The sequence below is a fragment of the Psittacula echo genome (assembly GCF_963264785.1).
Source record: "Psittacula echo genome assembly, chromosome: 1".
In the NCBI taxonomy this organism is placed as follows: domain Eukaryota; kingdom Metazoa; phylum Chordata; class Aves; order Psittaciformes; family Psittacidae; genus Psittacula; species Psittacula echo.
In genome coordinates this window covers 132,952,510-132,976,499 of record NC_137735.1, presented here as the reverse complement: position 1 = coordinate 132,976,499, position 23,990 = coordinate 132,952,510, and the positions used below count along the sequence as shown (strand labels likewise).

Genomic DNA, 23,990 nt, shown 5'->3' with positions numbered 1-23,990 from the left:
GATACAGTAACAGCTTCAGAATAATCCCTTTCACCCTCAGAAATAGAGTCTTGTATAAACAGAAAAGAAAACATCTCAAAGTTCTTCCTTTGCCAGCTGTAGGCAAGAAACAACACACTGCATGCAATTGTCTTGTGCATAGTGGACACATTATTCTGTACTGATAACATCAACACTTAACAAGAACATCAGCAGGACAGGCAGTACACCTTGCCATAAACCAAGCATTTCCATTAGCTAATACACATCAAAAACCAAATTAAGGCTACTGATGACCTAAATTCAATACAATATGCATCTATTTAAATTAATTAGTGTGATCCAATAATGAGATTCTTCGATAGGTGGAACAAAAGCTGGTTGAAATAATCAAGTTGCATTTATTGACCTTAGCTCTAATAGCAAAGACATAATTGTCAGAGATCGTGGATTCTGCAGGACATAAATAAAGCATGGTGCAGTCATATTTCCACTGACTTTACCATTACATTACCTGTCTACTCACCGAGTCACTACTTTTAAAACTAGACAGGTAGAAAAATCTCACTGGCAAATATTTAACTATTTATACAACCCATAGAAAACAATACAAAAATAAAATGTAACTTTTCAGCTTTTCAAAGAACATACTCTTCTGTTCCTCTTACTGTAAGAAACAGTAGTTACATATTTCTCCTCACTTTCTTCTCCCTCATACTAGCTTTATGCCAGAATAATTTCACAGTTCTTTAATTACTTCTAATACATAGAAGCTGCATCCATGTAATAAAATAATTTTGAGTTAATTTTATTGCTTGAAAATAATTCAGAGTATTTTTAAGGCAATACATGGCATAGGACAGTTTTTTAGAAAACTTCAGTTACCTGGGTAATATCTAGCGAGGCCAGTTGCACTACCAAAAACCTGCCATAATAAAGTGGGGTCTTCTTCTCTGTTCCGCTTGAATACATCATCCAATGCTGCAGTCCAGTTGAGTTCATTTAACACTATCGTTGCTGTCAAAGACAAAACACGCTTGGTGTTACAAAGTTAGATCCTAACACAAGCTTCAATGACTACAAAAAAGCAAACTGAACTATTAGAGAAAGTAAAAACATTTTATTTAACTAAGCCATAAAAGAAATTTAAGGAAAAGTACTCCTTTTCCTTGGGAATTTCGTTTAAGTTCCTCCTGTGCTCTTCTTCCTGTTGCATTATCCATATGCAATAACTGTTGGCTTATTTGCAGAGCCACTATCTTCTACAAATACATTGTTTCTGAGATGTCACTCTAGTTGCACTTCCCACTTATAGAAAATTAAATGTAAGCATACAGTGTTGGTGTTTACTAATTACAACACTCTGCAATAAGATCAACTACAATGACATCACCAAAAGTAGGTATGTACCTCTTATAAAGGTAACAAAGGTGTCCCTTTCCAAACAGATGCTATAAGAGGATTATATGGGGAAAGACAATGGTAACTTATTTGACAAGGAGTAACGGGTTAAAACTTAAACAGGGGAAGTTTAGATTGGATATAAGGAAGAAATTCTTTACTGAGAGGGTGGTGAGGCACTGGAATGGGTTGCCCAAGGAAGCTGTGAATGCTCCATCCTTGGCGGTGTTCAAGGCCAGGTTGGATGAGGCCTTGGGTGGCATGGTTTAGTGTGAGGTGTCCCTGCCCATGGCAGGGGGGTTGGAACTAGATGATCTTAAGGTCCTTTCCAACCCTAACTATTCTATGATTCCATGAATTGTAATATTAACATGGGACTGCATGCATAATAGTACTCATTATAGCACACTAACAAGATCTTAATGTTCATATATGTGATTACTTACAGAACAATCAGCAATGTGAACATTAATATTTATAAATTGGGTCAGTTCCACAGTGAACTTGAAATATAAGGAAATTCACATTTCAGCTAAACACAGTGTGGCCAGTTATACAGAAACTTACATTCACAAAGTTGTCCCCTACCTATGTTTAAATCAATCAAATATATTATGTAATCAATCAATCAAAAAATATTAATATGCTCTACACATTTTGAAAAAAAATCTCTTGATGAAAACTGCTACAGCAATAGTCAATCGACTATTAGTCAATGAAATTGTATTGTGACACAGAATACCTTATGTAACTCATGACAAATCATGCTTTTCACCTCATTTCATCAGCTGCAAATATCTCATTAATTCCTCCCTCCCCCACCAAAAAAATAAATCTTAATAGTTATTGGCAATAGCAAGTGTTCATTTATTTAGAGAAATCAAGGGCTTTTTTGCTGGTTTGGTCACTAATTCTTGCTTTTGTGTTTCCTAATGGCATTGTAAGCAATGTTTCTAAAACCAAAACACCTAGATTAGCAAGCCAAGGGAACCAGAGGGCAACACTGTTTGAAAACAGCTAAAGATGTAGGTATAATTCCTATGAAAGCTAACACTGTAATACAGATCCTGCTTACACTATGGTATTGCACACAGGGAAGAAAATTCAACTTCTCTTGCAAATAAGCAAGTCAAGCTGAAATAAAAACAGTTCACATTTAAGGCTCCTGAGTACAAAATTTGGTATGTACGTCTACATTCTAGCCCTCTGCTACAGTGAAAAAAAGAAACAATAAAAATAAGGGCAGGCTGAAAGCTGACATTTGACAGGCTATTTCCAAAGTGAGGTTGTTAACGGGTACTAGAGAAACAAGATCACAACATTAAATTTTATAGGCTTGTTTTTAAAGGTTAAGGAGAAAATTGCTACACCATGTGTTTTGCAGAAAGGTTTGTCTGTGTTTTTCAAAGTAGTTTGGAGATAATATTGCCCTCTCAAGATATAACTTTTAATAGAAATATCAAATTAAATTTCCAACCCCTAAGCTGCCATCTAAGCAATAAGCTTGTGCTATATACCTGTCTCTTTGTCAAGTAGATAATTATAAATATATTTAAGTTTACTTAAGACAGAGGAATAATTCCCTAAGGCACAAAAGGAAGTTAATTAGCATTTTAAAACGGTTACTCCTGTTTGACTTACTGTGTGATTAAGCATTATGTACAGGATTACTAAACTTGACTTAGTGTTAGATATCATCTCCTGAAGCGGCTGAATGAAGTCATTAGAAGCTCTGTCATTTACTCAAGCAAGAATTTCCTTTCAGCTTGATTTTAGAGCTTTTTCATGTTACTGTTTCCTCACCTTTCTTGGCCCAGTGGAAGCCTATGTTGGCATTTAGAGCACTGGAGCTTAGAGCACTTACTTAAGGCACATGGGAGACAAAGCTTACAGGTTTCAGGGTCCTCTATGTATTCCCAAGCCTCACAACAATATAAACCAATGCAATTCTTTGCCCTTGCATCCTAAATTAAAATTGCTGCAGTCTCTACCCCCAAGACTTTACCACCCTGGTCAGATCTCTGCTTCGCTTATTCAGCAAAACATTTAATCAGGAAAAAACTATTTTGAAATTAATCATGCTCATAAGTACATTTTTAAACTGGTGACTATGCACCCCATGAATTCATATGCAACTATATATTTCTAAATATAGGATTTCCTTCAGCTCATAACCTTAAAAAAGAAAAAAAAGCCAACATACTTATTAAATATATATTAAACGTCTTACTATGTATTTTCAAATACTGTTGCAAAGAGTGTCTGCGTAACAACACCAAAAAATGCAGTTATATGTATACATGAAACTATGTTTACACACACCTCTGAATATGCAGTCATTCACTGGAATGGATTGCCTGGGGAAGTTATGAATGCTCCATCCCTGGCAGTGTTCAAGGCCAGTTTGGACAGAGCCTTGAGTGACATGGTTTAGTGGGAGGTGTCCCTGACCACGGCAGGGGGGTTGGAACTAGATGATCTTAAGGTCCTTTCCAACCCTATCTATTCTATGATTATATATATATATATATATATGTAAACTACATGTATATAAAACCAGATGTATATACAAAAAAGGAATAACCAAGGAGACAATCTACATATAGTAAAATAACTAAGTACTGAAGTACTGAGTAGAGATACTGGAACTGATAATTTCAGCATTTTATTAGACTTGTTGAGATTAGGCTATAAAGCAAGAGATATAGCTTACGAGATCTTATTTGTAATGTTTGTGGAGAAGCGATGCTCTATAGTTCAAGTCAGAGTTTTATGACCTTATTTACATCCCACTTTCCCCATCCCTCTCCTCTAATTTTCTCCCAGAGACAAATATAACACCCTAAAAAAAAATCCAAGAACTTGCAGCAAAGGGGAAAAAAAAGCCAACAAAACCAAACCAAAAACTGAACAACCCAATCCAACACGTGAAGTTGGAATTAAAAAATAAATAAGTGGAATTCAAGATGAGCAACAAGAACAGAGGATCCTAACAAAAGTAAAACAAAATCAATCTGTGACACGATACTAGGAGTATGTAACATATCTGTTCTCAGGTCCTGAAAAACGGATCTTCCTGCACTCCAGAAATTCCTAGTTAAGTGCCTGAGTCTCATTTCAGAAATAAGTTTTAACAGCACACATGTAAACTTCAACACGTACCACCCCTTCCTTTTAATTCCCTTTCTCATTATGACAACAATTCATTCATGGAACAGACATGTAGAGTTTTTCAACAACTTATATTACTCTTTAGCTTTTCCTAAGGAATACACCCTGGACTTCAACAGGCAAGCTGTAAACCAAGTGCCCTTCTTGTTTTTTGAATACAATAGCTCTGGCAACAGGCAATTTCAAGCCAATATCTCTGGGTTCTGTTTTAAAGCCTATAGCAATGGATTTGAAACTTTCTTATCCAAAAAAAAAAAAAAAAAAAAGGCAAAATCACTCATAAACAGCAACAAAACTGTTCTTCAAATGGCTCCTGCTAAAACGTCATGGTTCTCAATTTGCATCTAAAGTGCAATGCAGCTCTATTTTCACTAGGTCATAGTAAAGACCATAACACCTGTCAGAATACCTGACTTTGAGAGAGAAGGATTCATACTGACCTCATTTAATAATGACTGCATTTTACTAAAATGAAATGTTTAGAGTATTATAGCCACACGTGCTGAGATGCCGTATATCCTAGAAACACCTGCCTTTCCTTTTGACTTAACTTCTGTACAGGAAAGAGCTTTTGGCTGATAATTGGCAGAAAATCAGGTTGGAGACAACTCTTCAATAAGCTTATTTCCAATTCCACTAAAAGAAGTCTTTGAAGATTACTACTTCAAAGTACATCCATGACTACCTTTCACTTGGTATGGGCAAGATGAAAAAATAGAAATTATCATCACACAATAGGAAACATCATTTTTTCTAGCTAATTCCATTGAAGTCCATCCATCTTTTCTTTTTCCCTCTTCTTTATGACATGAGGTTTAGGTGCCTTGACAAGGAATGGATTCAATTTTCCTCTGCAAATGCAATCAATAAAAAATAGAGAGCACTACCATGCTCTCTTTAGAAGAACTGGAATACACTTCTGATGATTTATTCAATGTATAGGCCCTGGCCTGCATACCAGGCGGAGTACAACTTTATTTGAAAAGCCTGAGAGCTATTTACTATATCTGAAAATATGTGAGCTGCCATTCCCTGATGAGGCAGCTACACATACACTAGGGAGAACAGAAGAGAGCTCCTTAGCAGTTCATTAATCTTCTTTTAGTGCGTGGAATGTATTACACTTCCATATCCTTTTTAATGAAGTTGACTCATTGATTTCTTTAAAGATAACATTGACTAGTTATTGTTATAAATGAAATAGATATCCCCAATCAAATATTATGGTATTTAAAAGTGGTTAAAGAGGGACAATGCATTTGCAAGTGCATATTTTTGTATACAGGGGCAGGAGCAGGTCACCCAAAGAAGTAGCAAATGCTTCATCCCTGGCAGTGTTCAAGGCCAGGCTGACAAAGCCTTGGGCAACATGGTCTAGTGTGAGGCATCCCTGCCCATGGCAGCAGCATTGGAACTAGATGATCTTAAGGTCCTTTCCAACCATAACCATTCTATTCTAATTACATTTTTGCACTGGCTTATGTATATGTGTGCATGCATATATATATAAACACACATACACGTTTTCTACATAATTCCCAAATATAGTAATTTGAAGAACTATTTTGGCAGTAACTTAACCTCAACCCTTCAAATTTAGTTGCATGTTTTAAGCCATCTACTTCTCTTATGCCAGTTCAGCATAAGCAGAAGGTTTATACATACAAGGGGTGTGTACCTACAAACTGCAAGCTTTAAATACAGTTTTTCACACATACTCTTTAGTACCAAGCTTATCAGATTAGTTACAAACAGTGCAACAACTTGCAATTAGTTTGAAAACATCCACCAGGTGATTGGAATGTGTTCTACTTATTTATTTATTTAACTACAGGTTTTTAAAAGTAAATAATCAGTAATGGGGGAAAAAAAAAAAGAGTAGGTTTTGTTAACTTTTAACAAAATAAGGATTTACAAATGCAGAGGACATATTCTTTTCATTCAAAGCACAAGATGAAAAGAAAATAAGAAGCCTTAAAATTTAATTTGATTTAAGCATTGCTCTGCTGGGTCTTGTATATATAAATCAGTTCCAAAATCTTGCTTTGAAAGTAGCATTTGCATTTCCTATCATAAAGTAATTTGAAATTACTGGAAAATCAGAACTGTTTGGGTAATATTAATTCAGTGGTGCATAAAAAGCAAAGTATTAAAATACAATTTTTAGTACATAGAACAATAATGAAATGATTTCAATGTCTAGGATTGATGAAAGAAAATTTTACAGAATACGTATTTTACACTCTTAATTAAAGCAGATATGATAAAACGTCATGTACTTTTCTTCTTTAGTGAACAACTTCTCTAATCCCCATTAGATATCTGACATTATGTCCCAGACACTTCTATAAATAATTCTCTGAAGTCACTGAAGTCTAGCATACTGTTGTGTCTGTGTCAAATCAAGTAAATTAATTGGAAATGCCATACGCTGTCTGCTGAGTGGCTTGGAAGCCACATGCTGACAGCTAGAGAAGAACACTAAAAGCTCATTAAAATAAGAAATGCCCAGGAGAAGGAAATGAGAATAAATGCATTGAGAAGATGGAATTAAGCTTCAATTATAGCTCAACAAAAAAGGGTTAACACAATACAGAGTCATAGACTCTTCAGTACTCATAATTGTTCAACGTATTATTGCTATAAAACAAAAAAGACACTCACATATTGTAACCTATATTACAATTGGAACCTATATATTGCTGATAACAGTATTTGTGCACCTTACAACTCAGGAAGGATGAATGTTGTTTTTTGCCTTGTTTCCTTTAATATCAAAATATACCAGCATGTATTCCACACTGGAATAATACCTGATGTAATGAACCACACAGTACTGTAGCTTTGGTTTGTTGGTTATTTTCTGGGAAGATGACAAGAAGACAAAATATATGGAAGATATTGTTGATTAGACTGGTTCTGGAGGACTTTCAGATTTTGTAGAGCTATGCACAGTATAAGAGCCTAAGTAAAATGAAAATCAGAAGTAACTTATTGAAGTAATTACACCACCTCCTGATTTTTTACCATTTATCATTGTTTTTTACAGGTTATTTCAAGGCAGGCCCCCTAACTGGAAACAATTCCTTTTTAGAAAAACAGATGAAGTATTACTTTTAAATTAGTATGTTTTAATTTTATGGATATATCAGGAGCAAAACTTCCACGAGGAATGTAATAATGACTATATTACACATATTAACTCTGGTTTTCCTTCACTTTGCTCTAATTCTTTGTTAGCATTTCAAAGGATGTCATAGTGACACTCAAATTAAACTAGCTACACAGATATGCTTGATCTTTAATGAATATTTTGCTCTACAAAAAAAAATAATTAGGTGTTAAGAAAAACAAACAAAACCAAGCAAAAGACTGTCTGGAAATTTTGCTCTGGAATAATTTGTTAAATTTAAGATATCGTCGGTCTGCCAGAGTACCATCACTTCAGAGGCACTAGAGCATCTCACAAGATCAGTAAATCCTAAGCAGTAGCTGGGTAAAGTGCTAGAAACCGATCAACTCATGCAAATGTGTTCTCTCTCTACCTTGTGCTTTCTGCAATCTTCTAACTGCTTTGCCAATTCCCATTATAATTTACATTACTTGTAGTTTGAAAACACAATTCAGAAGTAGATGCTATCACATTATTTTTATGTACATCACCTATTAAAAAGTTCTTTAATTTTTCTTACAACACGTATATTGTCCATCAACAGCAGCTCCTTCTATGCTCTCCCCAGCCATGGTAAATTGGAAAGCACAAGCATCGCCAGTAAAAATAGAGATATGTTAATGCAATAAAATAAAGACCTTGATACACTGCCTGGGATACTGTGTGTTTGTTTTGTCCATTATGCCAAAGACATGAATTACAAGTGGACAGAATGTTAAAAATGGCCACTAAAATACCTGGTGAAAAACAGAAAATCTGTCTTCTGAAAGGAGAAAGAGTTTGAGTAATATCATATAAAAATGAAGCAGCCAGAAAGCAAGCCCACTCATGAAAAGCACATGTAAACAAAAGGATCGCATAACAAATGGGTATAAAGTACTCAGAACTGGCAATTAGGAAGTGTTTTTTTAGAACAGAAGGTCTTAAAATGTATTTCTGCTAGGAGACATGAGACAGGAGCCCAGATCTTTTAAGCTGGAGTTTGACTGGTTTATTAAATGATTGACATGGACTAGTTAGATTACAGATTTGATTTGTCAAGCAAAAATGTGACCTATCCTGACATATAGAATCATGGAATCATAGAATAGTTAGGTTGGAAAGGACCTTAAGATCATCTAGTTCCACCCCCTGTCATGGGCAGGGACACCTCACACTAAACCATGTCACTCAAGGCTCTGTCCAAAGTGGCCTCGAACACTGCCAGGGATGGAGCATTCACAACTTCCCTGGGCAACCCATTCCAGTGCCTCACCACCCTCCCAGGAAAGAACTTCTTCCTTATATCCAATCTAAACTTCTCCTGTTTAAGTTTTAACCCATTACCCCTTGTCGTGTCACTACAGCCCCTGATGAAGAGTCCATCCCCAGCATCCTTGTAGGCCCCCTTCAGATACTGGAAGGCTGCTCTGAGGTCTCCACACAGCCTTCTCTTCTGCAGGCTGAACAGTCCCAACTTTCTCAGCCTATCTTCATACGGGAGGTGCTCCAGTCCCCTGATCATCCTCGTGGTCCTCCTCTGGACTTGTTCCAACAGTTCCATGTCCTTTTTATGTTGAGGACACCAGAACTGCACACAATTCTCCAGGTGAGGTCTCACGAGAGCAGAGTAGAGGGGCAGGATCACCTCCTTCGACCTGCTGGTCACGCTCCTTTTGATGCGGCCCAGGATACGGTTGGCTTTCTGGGCTGTGAGCGCACACTGAAGCCGGCTCATAAGTTTCTCATCAACAAAAACCCCCAAGTTCTTCTCTGCAGGGAAGGAATAACCCTTTGTTATAAATAAAGTTAGAAGCTAAAATTTAATAACTACAAACAGTGCAGTTTTATGCAGTTAATGGTAACAAAAGAATTGGCAGCAAAACCACTTTTTTTATTTCTATTTAATCAATGAATATTACATGTTTGCAAATAAACTATATACAATTTTACTACATTAATATTTATCTATAGTACATACATATGTATGTTATATATAAAATTAAATCTATACTTTAAATGTAAATAATTCCATATTGTAAAATTAGATACACTGTATAGCTCCTATATGGAGAACATGCATATGCATCATAGACAATATTTCTTCTGAGGTTTAGGAAATTTTAATAAATATTGAAATAATACAGTGGATTTGGCTAATGAATTCTAATATAATCCCCATATAAATGAAATATTAATGAATAACAGGCTGTTTTAAGCTATCTAAATGTATCTCTGGCAACCGAAATCCAAGACACACCGAGTGTGAGGGCAATACAACGCACAAGCAGGAAACGTGAAAAAAAAATGATGAGACGAGGTCTGTTTCATCACCTGAGCTCATACAGATGTGACAACTCCTGCTTCTTGTCGATATTCTAATCATCATCTCATGAGACTGAAAATAATGACATTTCCACAACCATTTTTTGTTTCTTTGTTTTTTGTAGTGGTGGTTTTGGCCAAAGAGGAAGAGCACAGAGATTTTCTAAAATGCAGCTATCAAAGGAAGAAGTCCCATCTCTCCAACAGATGATGCATCTGTCCCACATGCAGCTGCATTATGCCTTCTTGGAGGTAGGACATAAAAATAATACCGCAATTTTCATTCTATAGCCTGGCATCATAAGTATTCTACCTCGACTGTTAATTAAACTTGGTTTGGTGTTGTTTTCTAGGTTATATAGAGGGAATATAAATAGAATTCTGCTCTTAAAGATCAAGGGGGTATAGGGTACTAGAAAGGGGAATGTTCAAAGCTTGCTGCCTGTGCAAACAGAGGTTCTCCTCCTCTCTCTGAAGACACTGCTATTTCTTGCTATAAATAAAGACTTTTCCTGTATCTTTACAAGAGGAAAAATATGTTCTATTTCTTTTATCTACAGCATTCAGTCTATGAGAACTTAAAACCAGACTCTCAATCCTATGTTTCTGTGATGCCAAGCTGCATTCCACTTCCTGGGGTGAATTCTGGCCTCCCTGAAGTTAATGACAAAACTCCTTTACTACACAGGGAACTGATTTCATGCTTCATCTTCAGAACACTAACTCTGCAATGTTCAGCTGCTTCCTCTCTATGTAGTATTTTCTCAGTCTATTGCAATAAGCAGATTACAGAATCAAGAGACAGGACCTATCACTTTAGATTTTTTAAGCAAATGAAAAAAAACCCATCGCCCTCACAAATCACTTCATAAGACTCAAAATGCCTTTGAAATAATAAAAGACTCAAAAGGATCTTTGTTAGCGCAGTAAAATAAAGATTCTTTGTAGGTTTTTTTGTCTGATTCCATGTCATGAGGATTCTCTTAGGCTTCATCTGAGTTTTCTGTATTCCCTGCTTTAACCACTGGGTATAGCAGTTTTTTGTTCTACAAGGTTCAAACAGAAATACATTTTTATAGTCATGTGCTTGCTGAAGGTTTCCTTGTTTTTAATTTACTTTGTGGTTATATAAAACCAGAGGAAGAGCCAGTAGAGCTGCAGAAAAAAAAAATGGAATGGGATGAAGAAAGAAATCTTATTGCCCTATATATACACGTATCCTAGTGCTTTAAACTGTGCTAAATTTTAGCTACTTTAGTTTCCCATATTGAACTAAGGGCCATAATCCTTCCTGAATGCGTAAATACTGCATAAATAGAGCTTTTAAGATCAGAGAAGTTGATGAGTGTCAGGTTTCTAAGGGCTTCTGTATAGATCATTCCCAAAAATAGGAAGAGACCAATTGTCGTGGTTTAAGCCCCGGCTGTAAATTAGAACCACGCAGTCTACTTCCCCCCCCCCCCCACTCCCCAGAGGGATGGGGAGGAGAATCGAAAGAATGTAACTCCCACGGGTTGAGATAAGAACAGTCCAGTAACTCAGGTATAACACAAATCACTACTGCTGCCACCAATAATAATAATGATAAGAGAAATAACAAGGGAAGAAAATATGATACCGCTCGCCGGAAAAGAGCCCGACCGAAAAGAGGACGTGCCCTTCCGGGTAGCTCCCAGTTACATCCCCGGGCATGACGTGCTGTGGTATGGAATACCTCTTTGGCTAGTTTGGGTCAGGTGTCCTGTCCCTGCTTCCTCCCGGCCCCTCCTCCTCCCTGGCAGAGCATGAGACTCACAAAGTCTTTGGTCAGTCTAAACATCACTGTTATCAGCTTTGTTCCGAGGCTGAAAGTCAAAAACACAGTGCTGCAACAGCTACTAAAAAGGAGAAAAACTGACTGCTACTGCTGAACCCAGGACAGTATCCACCCCTTATTCCATACCATTCACGTCATGCTCAGATCCCACATTTTCCATATACCCTCACTCTCATTTCAGTGCACTGTTATCTTAGTGCACGGACCAATTCCTATAAAGCTACTGAGTCCGTTCGGTTCATGATGTTGGGCTCCATCTCTTGTAACAGTCTTTCAGGGCAGGAGAGGCTGTGTGCAGTGTTGGATCGTTGTCTGCTGATGCTGATCGTTCCTTCACTGTAGAACTCATCCGGTTCTATCAAAGTTCATTCTCTGTTGGGATGATGGTCGGAGGGAAGTCAGGGCCAGTCGCTGGTGCCCTGCAGACTTCTAGTTGATGGCTCTAGCAGGCAACAGCGTACAATTGAGTTCATTGTCTGTTTTCCCCTAAAATCAAATCCCCTTGAGGTACGCATCGGACTTCCCCATCTTCCTGCATTACCCACCAAGTATATCCGGGTCCCTGAGCAAAAGCAATCCCACGAGTGGGTTTGCCTTTACCTGAAGCAGGAATAACCCAGACTGTCTTCCCCAGCAAATTCTTCATGTGCACCACAGGAACTTTGTCCCCCTCTACAATATGTAAAAGTTCCGACTGGGCTGGGCCAGCCCTGTTGGCAGATCCTCTGGTGTTGACCAACCAGGTGGCCTTTGGTAAGTGTGTATCCCAATGCTTGAAAGTTCCCCCGCCCATTGCTCTCAGTGTAGTTTTTAACAGCCCATTGTACCGTTCGATTTTCCCAGAGGCTGGTGCATGGTAATATCAATCGTGGCATACCACTTGGCTGCCTTTGACTCCAGTTCATACTGAAGGTCTAGCATGTCCGGTACAGCAGCACTCAATGGTGGTGTGACTTCATTCAGGCCACGATAGTCTACTGTTAGTCTCCACTCTCCATTAGACTTTCGCACTGGCCATATGGGGCTATTAAAGGGTGAGCGGGTCCTGCTGATCACTCCCTGACTCTCCAGACTACGGATCAGCTTATGGATGGGAATCAGGGAGTCTCGATTGGTGCGATATTGCCGCCGGTGCACTGTTGCGGTCGCGATTGGCACTTGTTGTTCTTCGACCTTCAGCAACCCCACAACAGAAGGATCCTCTGAGAGACCAGGCAAGGTGGACAGCTGCTCATTTTCCTCAATCTCCAAAGCAGCAATACCAAAAGCCCACCGGTACCCTTTTGGGTCTTTGAAGTACCCTCTCCTGAGGTAATCTATGCCGAGGATGCATGGAGCCTCTGGACCAGTCACAATGGGGTGCTTTTGCCATTTCCTTCCAGTCAGGCTGATCTCAGCCTCCAGTACAGTCAACTCTTGGGAACCTCCTGTCACTCCAGAGATATAGATGGGTTCCACCCCTTGACAGCTTGACGGCATCAGGGTACACTGTGCACCGGTATCTACGAGAGCTTTATACTTCTGTGGGACTGATGTGCCAGGCCATCTGACCCACACAGTCCAGTAAATCCGATTATCCCCTACCTCCACCTGGCTGGAGGCAGGGTCCCTCTAACAGTCATCACAACGTTGGACACCTAAGTCGCATTGAAAGGGATTATTCTTCGTTATCATAGGAGCTGGAGTAAAATCAGCTCTTCCGCTCCATCTGGGAACCTGCTCACCAGAGACTGAAGCCGCAGCTCTCATGGGATGATTAGTCTTGACCCTTGTTCCTATTTTCAATTCATGCACCCGTTCCTCCAAAGCTGAAGTAGGTTTTCCATCCCACTTCGTCATGTCTTCTCCATGATCCCGCAGGTAAAACCATAGGGTGGCCCGTGGTGTTTGCCTTCTATATCTTCTGTCTCGAACAATAGGACGTCTTTTGTTAACAGCTGAGACGTGTGTTGGTACACGTGAGGAGCTGGATAAATCAGATAGATCGTCCCTCAATTGTTTGACATCCTGGGACAGTTTTTCCACAGCTGAGATGATGGAAGGGGTGAGATTGTCTTCGAACTCTCGGAGTTTATGAATCATTTCATCCACTGTTGGTGTTACTATGTCACCCCAGGTTACTGTTGACAATGAATGGGCATATGATGACGGTGCATTCCGTGTAAGTTTTCGCCACATGGGTCGTGTACATTCGACTTCATCTGGGTCTATGGGTATATCTCCGTTATTCGGTTTGATGTGATAAATCATCTCTACGATGGCTGATTCCCTCAGAGACTGGATGCCTTTGTCTAAAGTAGTCCACTTGGCCGAACGACTCGTAACATCGTCCTTGTATGGAAATCTTTCTTTCACAGCTGCCAAGAGCCGCCTCCAAAGACTGAGGGACTTTTTCTCTCTTGCAATTGCTTTGTCAATTCCCCCTTCTCTAGCAAGTGATCCCAGCTGCTTGGCTTCCGTACCTCCTAGTTCGTGACCATCGGCCCCATTGTCCCAGCATCGCAGCAACCAGGTGATGATGTGCTCCCCTGGTTGACGGGTAAAATCTTTTCGCATATTCCGTAGCTCGGTTGAGGTCCGAGGTCGAGAAGTCACCTCTTCTTCTTCTTCGTCATGTGATGATGACTCCTGATCAGATGCTGTCCTGAGTGGTGAATACATTGTTTCTTCATCTCGCTTCACCCTTCTTGCCTCTTTTTTGCTTTTTCTCTTGCGTAGAGGGGCAATCGATATTGGTACGAATTGGTCCTCTGGTTTAGCTGCAGTCATCACTGTGGTTTGAGTAGCAACAGTACTTGTTGCTGGGGGTGGTGTAGCTGCTGTGGTTGGAGCTGGGGTAGCTTCGCTGTCTGTTGCAGTTGAAGTTTGAGTAGCGGCTGTACTTGTCGCTGGCGGTGGTGTAGCTGCTGTGTTTGGAGCTGGGGTAGCTGCACTGTCTGTTGCAGTCGAAGTTTGAGTAGTGGCTGTACTTGTCGCTAGGGGTGGTGTAGCTGCTGTGCTCGGAGCTGGAGTAGCTGCGCTGTCTGTTGCTTCGCCCTCAGATCCAGGGACATTTCTTTCCTTTTGAAGGTGCTGGATAGCGTTGAACAAGGCCCGGTAGGCATAGGCCAAGCCCCAGCACGTTGACATGATTTGTCCCTCTCTGGTATGACCAGGATGACAGCACACCTCATTTAAGTGTTTTACTAATTCTTCTGGATTTTGCAGTTGTTCGGTGGTGAAATTCCAAAACACTGGAGGGGCCCACTGACCTAGGTACTTGCCCATACTATCCCACACACCTTGCCACTCATGGCTGTCCAGCCTCGGGGAAAATCTCTCGGTCCCCCTATTTTGTCGTCTAACCCCAGACAAGACCCAAACCCGACTCTGCTTAACTCTTGAGATCAGACGTAATGGTTGTGGACAAAACACACTCTGTATGCGTGCCAACATGGTGACCCCCATCACAATCAGCAAACAGGTCTCAACAATATTAAAAGGCCACTCAAAAATTTCAAAACTCTCAAACGATGCTGTAAACGGTCTGGGAGGGGCACTGGGAGGGTAAAAGAATGTCTCCTTCATAGGTTGACCACCCAGGAAGGAGAAAAAAGATGTATAGTTGCTAAGCATTTGTATTATATACCTCCCAAAGTATAAAGGTGGTGACCACACTGGGAACACAAGCCAGATCAGTTTCATGATCAATCCTTCTATTGTATTACAAGTCATTGCTACAAAATACAACGAGACAACAACCTTAGCCCAAGCCCCACACTTGAAAAACACCAACACAGCAAATACCGGCTCTAAGTAACCTACGGCATATTGAGACTGTGAGATCAAAAACAACAACTTTGAGAGCCAATAAATCAGCATTGTGACGAGTGACTATTAATCTAAAACACTGAATGTTTATCACAAATACGATTAGACACACTCCGGTCAGATCTGTCGTTATCTCAACCCTTCGTGCCCCACGTTGGGTGCCAAAAAGAACTGTCGTGGTTTAAGCCCCGGCTGTAAATTAGAACCACGCAGTCTACTTCCCCCCCCCCCCCCACTCCCCAGAGGGATGGGGAGGAGAATCGAAAGAATGTAACTCCCACGGGTTGAGATAAGAACAGTCCAGTAACTCAGGTATAACACAAATCACTACTGCTGCCACCAATAATAATAATGATAAGAGAAATAACAAGGGAAGAAAATATGATACCGCTCGCCGGAAAAGAGCCCGACCGAAAAGAGGACGTGCCCTTCCGGGTAGCTCCCAGTTACATCCCCGGGCATGACGTGCTGTGGTATGGAATACCTCTTTGGCTAGTTTGGGTCAGGCGTCCTGTCCCTGCTTCCTCCCGGCCCCTCCTCCTCCCTGGCAGAGCATGAGACTCACAAAGTCTTTGGTCAGTCTAAACATCACTGTTATCAGCTTTGTTCCGAGGCTGAAAGTCAAAAACACAGTGCTGCAACAGCTACTAAAAAGGAGAAAAACTGACTGCTACTGCTGAACCCAGGACACCAATGTATTAAGTAAACACAAACAAAGACGGAACAACTGCTATGGAGTGAAAAAAAAATTATTCAGGAACCAAAATGGTTAAGAATGCATTATAAAGACCTCTGAAGTCGTGCAGCATTTTAAACAGCTACTTTCAACTAAAGTGAGGGACTGACAGTACACAGTACCATATTTCTTAGGGTAAGGAAAAGAATACGAAAATATGAATCTGGATTTAAAATAAGGCTTTGAGAAGGAGTCATATCACAGAGTGAAATACAGCAAGCTTCAGCCCCAGTCTTACAGGCATTTATACACATATATAACTTTGATATTTGATAAATGAAGAAAGCAGAACTGAATGCCAGGAGCCTAGAACCAGCTAAATCCCACTGTGCAACAGCAATCTACACCAATTTGGGATGAAGTCCAGTTCAAAGCTGCTAACAACCCATTGCAGCAACTGTTTCAAGAAAGGAAAAGGAAAGACACAGTGGTTTGTTGTTTGGGGGTTTATATATATATATATATATGTGTGCGTGTGTTTATATATATATGTGTATATATATATGCAACTCCACAAAAAAAAAAATACTGTATGAAGCAACAGAAGACTTGTGAGAAACTTACTCCTTTGATTCTCTGACAGCATACTGGTTTCACTGGCTTCACTTATTTCAGCCAATCGTGCAGTGCAACGGAAGCAGGTCTGTATACTAAACCAGTAGTGCTGGTGGTTGTGACATTCATATTATACAGGATCTAGAGATTTTATTTTCTGCTACACCTATTATGTTCTGTTGTCTGAATACCCATTAACAGTTGATGCAGCTCAGATACACTGTGAGAGTGCACCTTTGGCTTTAGCTGCATCAGAAGGTAATCCAGCTGCTGAATGCTCAGATAGCTCAGCAATGTCAACTCAGTAACTTGGGCCAATACCTGTTTCACCATTAGAACTTGCAGCTCAACAGCAAAGATATAAACAATTTGGCACTTTAAGGATCCAACAATATTCTACACAATAGTTGTATTTTACTTTAGACAGTTCCTCTAAATGCTTTATGCATATAACAAAGATTCAGAAAATGAAACATCACCAGCAGTAAACAAACCAGAGCTGGAACCCTGACTTACTGAAACTGACGCAACAATGTTGAAGGTGTTCGTGCTAAGTCAATGCAACTTTGATTCTAATATTGACTTTAAAGAAGAATCTTTGGTGTATCATAACTTTACTAAGCACCTTTCTCAGGTAAAGAACAGGAAAAACTTCTTTGTTCTTAATGTCATTGTCAGATGTCAGTAACAAACTTTCAGAGTCTTTAATGTCTTGATGTTCTTTTGAATGATTTCTTGACAAAATCTGGCACTTTGGCACAAAACCAGCTTTAAGATGTACATAGTTTCTCTATTGTTTATGAGTCAACATCTGGCCACTTTTTTGCAGTTCTAAACCCATGTCAGAAGAGTCATACGGAAAAAAATTACCCCATAATTTCAAAGCATCAATCCAATAACTAGAACATTGACAGACGCGTGCAGAGCTGTCAAACAAAATTAACTTTTTCAGTCAATGTACATAGTATTTTTTTATTTCAGATCTTCAGGTTTCCTTCTGACCATTGCAAGGATTTTAAAAGTATTTGGTTTTGTTTGGGGTTTTTCAAAATCAAGAGATAAAACGTATTACATTTCAAAGAATTTTTCTTTTTTTTAAGTAAGATTTTTTTTTTTTTTTCAGAAACAAGAAAAAATACCTTTTATTCCTTCAGTTATCTAGAAGATAGAACAAAAAAAACTGGCAATGTACAAATGTTCTGGGTGACAGTTTCCTACAAACTTACTTCAGGGACAACACTTAAAAGTAACATTGTAGGACTAACTGAAAATCATTTTTTTCTCACAAAATGAGACTTCAGGTATATGCTCTAGCGAGTAATCTTTGCATATCCCTCCCCTGCCCCTCTTCTTGACAGCTCATGTTATAGGAAAGCATGAAATACTGTAAAGGCGTTCAGTTCATGCTTTCTGTTTTATACTGCTTTGTAGCAGTTTACAACAAATCCCAAAAGCAAACAAGCTATTCATCATCTGCTTAGAAGACTAGAAGCAAGGGAAGGAAAAAAGAGATGCTGTAGCTATGTAATTTGTCATGATTAATTATTTATTTATTAATGTATTATGATTTAATTTTGCAGAGTACGATCTAATCACGTAAGCAGGGATATTTCATGACTTGAAAACTTTAAAATGAGAATTAAGACCTGGCGTATTAAGACAAACACGAGCAGGGGACTGAGTGAAGAACCATATCAGCAGCAGAACAAGAGTGGAGGCTATTGCAGAGCTCTGCCAAAATCTTCAATTACCTACAGTCCTCCTGGTTTCTGAAGAATAAAAACAACTGTTTAACATCCCTATGCCTCTGACCTCTCATTCCCTGTTATCTGTGACAGAGAAGCCGGATCAAATTAAGGAATAATTTGAAAGTGGAAGAACATTTTATTGACTATAAATGGAAGAACTAAAGGGAAAGTGGTGCAAGAACCCAACTACTGCAGAAATGGAGAGACATTTGTGACAAATTACCTGAAAAAGTGTGTTCTGGGCCTGCATGTAGTGAGATACTAACAAATTAAAAACATTTGGGGGAGAGGGGGAAAAGATCAATAATCAGAAGCAATGAATCAGATGTCTCCAGACAGTAAGTCAAGAATAATGCTTATGAGACAGGTAGAAAGCATTTCATTAATTTAAGTCCTGATTGTTCAGAGCGCAAGCAAGGAATAAAACATTAACCCCATATGATCAGTTTCAACAAAGCTACTTGCAGAGATGCACGAAGATGTTTGACAAACTGTATATTTTGTACGATTTTTCATTGCCAACCATCAATAAACAGATAAAAACCTTATAAAAATGCACTTATACATCATTTGCAGCTAAATGCATTTTAAATATTCAATGTTTTCTGGATTAAAAAGAAATAAAGGTAGATTCAGATTTGAAAACAAAAAAGGAAAAAAACAGCCAACAACAACAAATTGGCATTCAAATGACACTATTCCATGTGGATCTACTGCTTAAGAAAAATGAAAATCCAGAATTTAGCCATTTAGAGATATATATTCAAGCTTGCAGCAGGCTGTCAGAATGATACATTGCTTGGGTCACTATATGATGCCTTTAGCTCTTGCATAATACAAAGCACTATTCCCAAACAACTTATTAGTTTATGTACAGACAAGAAGACTTTATATAAGAATAATTTTTATACACATTTTTAATATTTAATCTATGTTCAGAAAGACGATCATCTTTCTTCTGTATTTTCTACATTTTGTTCTTGTTCCAGCTCACTTCCATAACCAAAACTATCAATCATCTATGTATTTTTATGTCATTTCCACCTACATGAAGTGATGTTAAGGATTAAAACACAAGTAGCACCCTCACTACTAATACCAGCATCAGAATCCTGCTCTAATAATTAGGCAAAAAGTACAGATGCAACTTTTATACATAAACAGAAACAGTGTTAAAGATGCTTTGAATAAAAATTGCTGTTTTTTCTTCAGGATTGAACTCTCAGAAGTAGTCCTGTACTCTAATGAGCCTGGGAAGCTCTAATTGCTCAAGGCAAAAATTAATTTTAGAAAGAACAGATTTACAGTTTGTTTCTAGAATGTGTGGATTTGAACAGAACTAACAGGTTAAAATAATCATGACCTCTTCTGTGTGTAAAGTACATTTTAGTAAATAAAATAAAAAAGCTTGAATTTTAAAAGCTACATCCATAAAAAAAAAAAAAAAGTTGATCTGCACAAGAAAAGTGATCTGTGTTCCAGAATCAACCTAGGATTCACAGAGCAGGCAAAAACCTCAACATTTGAATAAATACAAAAATGCCTCAATTCCGCACAATAATAAAAAAATATGTAAACATATGGCTATACACATGTACATACACACATATACATACATATACATATAACATAGACCTAAAAGCAGTGAGTAATCAGTTCAATTTCTGGTTAAGACAAAAAACACCATTCTCCCACTGGAGTAGGAAGCAGAAACAAACAGTACCTAATTTTCCCTCACGTTGCTTATTCAGTCCTACAATAGGTTTACACTAGCCATTCCAGCAATTTATATTTTGGTCATGATCTTACTCCATCTGCCTAGAGCTGTCAGAGTTTGTACACAGCAAGATGTTGTTAGGTTACAAATAAATAAATAAATAAATAAACCAACTGGAATATTTGCTTCCGTTTTCTGCAAAAAAACACAAGAAACAAGCAGGGCTCACCATTGCATTTCTTGGAATTCCCTGGGTCTGAAATCGGGACATAATTCAGTATTTCATCCAGTGACTATATTCACAGATTTAATTAGCATTACATTGCCCTAAATACTGCAAATAATGCACTGTTCAGTGGCATTTCCAAGTGAAATCTGAATCAGCACATGTATCAGTAACCCAAACACACAAATTTATTGACAAGAGTAGTCTCACTGATATCAATGCATTTTTGTATATTAGATTGAAAGGCCTTTTTCCTCTTCAATGTGAACAGCAAGGCTGAATACCAACACTGTTAGCCACTATATCTGTATATATTACATTGTCAGATTTGAATTACTATTTTATTAGGTCTGCAGAGTATATCTAATGGAAAAAAAGAGCAAAGTTCTAATGCAGGAGCTCTGGCTTGCTTCTCTTTAGACCAGTATGAAATGACAGTGGTCATCTGCCTCATCGTTTAGTTCAGTGACTTTGAGATGATCTCAAGCAGTGAAATTAAACACTCAATTAATATTACTGTCTTTGGAAAGTTTAACTACCAGAATGCATGAAAAATGCTAATGGGTCATTCATGAAAGATCATAAATCAAATGACTTATCTGAGTAAGTAGCAAACAAATCTCATCGCTATTACAACTGTAATCTTCAGAGATAAAGACGAATCTAGCTCAGCGACAATCAGCCTCTTATTGAAAGTCCAACAGCGCTTACTGAATTACATTTTTTTTACTTTCTCATAGCTCTACCTGCACATATTGATGACATTTCAAGTCTTTTTCAGTAGTCAATACTAGTGTTAAGAAGTAACGACCTTCAGAGAAGTGAGCTTGCCACATCTAGTAAATAAATTACTACTACTGCCATAAAGCAAAACTGATACACATCTCCTGAAAAAAAGCTGTGTCATTACAGCTATTGCTCCAAATTCCCTATCCAAACACATACAGTCATGCTGTATCTGCTAACATGAAATTTCCACGGCACCCTTATAAAACATCCAGAATGGGGGATAGGAGGGTATAAGAAAGGCAAACTTTCATTTGAGTCACTACTACCTTGTAACTGTAATATTGCGGAACATCTTCATTTTCTGCCACTCTACTGAAACATATAGCCTAGAAAGTTTTCTTGTGTGCTTCATATTCTCTATTCAGTACTATCAAACAGTGTATCCTTGCATGACAAGGAACTGAATTATTTATAAACAAAACAACTGAAAGAACTGTCCAGGAGAGATTGTTAACTATAAAACTGGGCCTCCATCCTTGAAGATACTCAAAACTCCTCTAAGCCTAATGTTTAACCCATTGCTTCACCAATGTTTTCTCAAAACTTTCTGCAAGTGAATGCTGAATGATGGATTGAGAAGTAAACACTTATATGTGTATTTACTGAAAGATCAGTAAATTAGTTTTTAATTAAGAAACAAAAAACACCCAAAGCAAAACCCCAAACAAAAACCCCACATGCTTTCCAATAGCAACAAATTGTTTAACTCCCCCAGTGTGACTCTTGATAGCACACAGGATCTCAAGATCAGCTCACTAACATTTGGGCTTTTTTCTTTGATGCGTAATTATTCAGATCTCTCAAGTAATAGTCCGAATAGCAAAACATAAACATAAAATTAGTAGAAGTGGATGAAATGAAAGGAAAGATTTTGATAAAATTGGAACACTAAAGGAATAAGCAGACAACTCTTTCGGGTCATGTGAAATCTCAGAACAGAAGAGCACTAGGGAACAATTAATTTTCAAAAAGAGAACATATTTCAGAATCTTACTGGTGGTCAGAAACACCTTCCTTTAACCAGAAGTTATCTGCACAAATAAAAGCAATCTAACTATTGATCTTAGCATTTATTGTAAACAATATTTACCCTAGTTAATGTATTCAGAAAGCATACAAAATATTTATTCACAGTGAAACAATTTCAATAATGACTTACTGGGCTACATGAAAACATCATTTACCAGAAAAAATATCACAGAAAGAGTTACCTTAAGAGTCATAAAAAAAGACTTTTTTCATTGTGAAGCCACAGCCGCTGTGAGGTTAACTTTAAAAGGATTCTTTATCAATCCAGTCATCATGGTGACATATATACAAATCTATTTGCAAACATTTTTATTACATACTTAGATGCTACGAAGTGACATAGTAAATTTCTTCATTTCACAGCAAAGCTAACCTCACTGTCAAGATGCTGGGAGAATTGGTCCCAATTCTCCAAAGTATCCACCTATCTATACCTCTCAGGCTACACACGGCACCTTAAATTACAAGAGACAGTAGCATAAGGGTTAGGTGCAGGTATGCAGGATCTAAACCCTGAACCTGCACAGAAACATCAGGAGTAGAAATTTTCCAAGGGAACATAACAATGAAGCCCCTTCAACTACCATTCTTTGAGAATAAACTCAGAAATGTATCAAAACTAGAAAAGAAAAAAAAAAGACTGAAAAAAATAAAATGGGACTTGACAACAACATTTTCATATGATGAAGACTTGGCCTGGAGTCTAACACAGATGACGCATTTCTAATTTTAGGGTTTTTTAGAAGGTTACAGACTACTATAAGAATATTCAGTTGCTTTTATTCCAAATGGAGCACTTTTACCTTGTTTGAAGGTGCATTTCAACTGATTTGACATATTAGCAAGCACTCTGTATGGTTCATTTGATCCATCTATAGGGGAACCTGAAAAAAATCATTTTTATTCTGATGCCAGCACCGGAAGGCTATTTGGCCCAATTTTCTGCTTACTCGCAGTGTTATTTATCATAATGTAGCTGCCATTACTGTTACATGTGCATTAAAGAATGAAAGGTAATTTTTGTTCCTTGATGAAGTTCAATTGCTCTTGCTTCTAAGCCACTGCATTTCCAGTTACTGTAAGTGGAATTTTCTTTTTCCTAAACTGTGTACATGACAAGGCACCACCTCTTGGAACAACTGCACACTTTTACAGTGAAGAGTGTAAATGATGGAAATTATAGGCATTTCACCACTGAAAACTCCAAACCAAAATTTTTTTTTTCTGATACTTGTTTCTGATAGAAATTACATGTATGTACAGAAGTGTAACCTACATGTACATATGCATGCAGAAGGTAGAAATCCTGGCTGAGAAAATCTGAAGATTGGAAAGCAATTGACGCCAGGCAAGAATTAGAGGGTGTGATGGAAGGAGAGAAGAGTAAGACTGGGCATAAAATCACTTGTACCAGAGCACCTGAATTGAACAACTGAAGGATGCACGGGTAATCAGTGGAAGAATGTAACTGCAAAAACAAGGCAGAGAAAGACAAACTAGAGAAAAAGCAACAGTATAAATTTGCTGTCTTTGAAAA

The 23,990-nt window shown here is 38.2% G+C and overlaps 1 protein-coding gene across 5 annotated transcripts in view; it reads right to left on the bottom strand.

The window, feature by feature from the left end:
- CACNA2D1 (calcium voltage-gated channel auxiliary subunit alpha2delta 1) overlaps positions 1–23,990 on the bottom strand; it is a gene marked incomplete at both ends in the record, with an annotated part of 399,650 nt that overhangs the window by 113,906 nt on the left and 261,754 nt on the right. For all 5 annotated transcript variants that reach the window (XM_080618635.1, XM_080618636.1, XM_080618637.1 and 2 more), the window contains one exon: positions 865–996. In XM_080618635.1, coding sequence (XP_080474761.1) covers positions 865–996 — 132 coding nt within the window. The remainder of the gene's footprint in view (positions 1–864; positions 997–23,990) is intronic.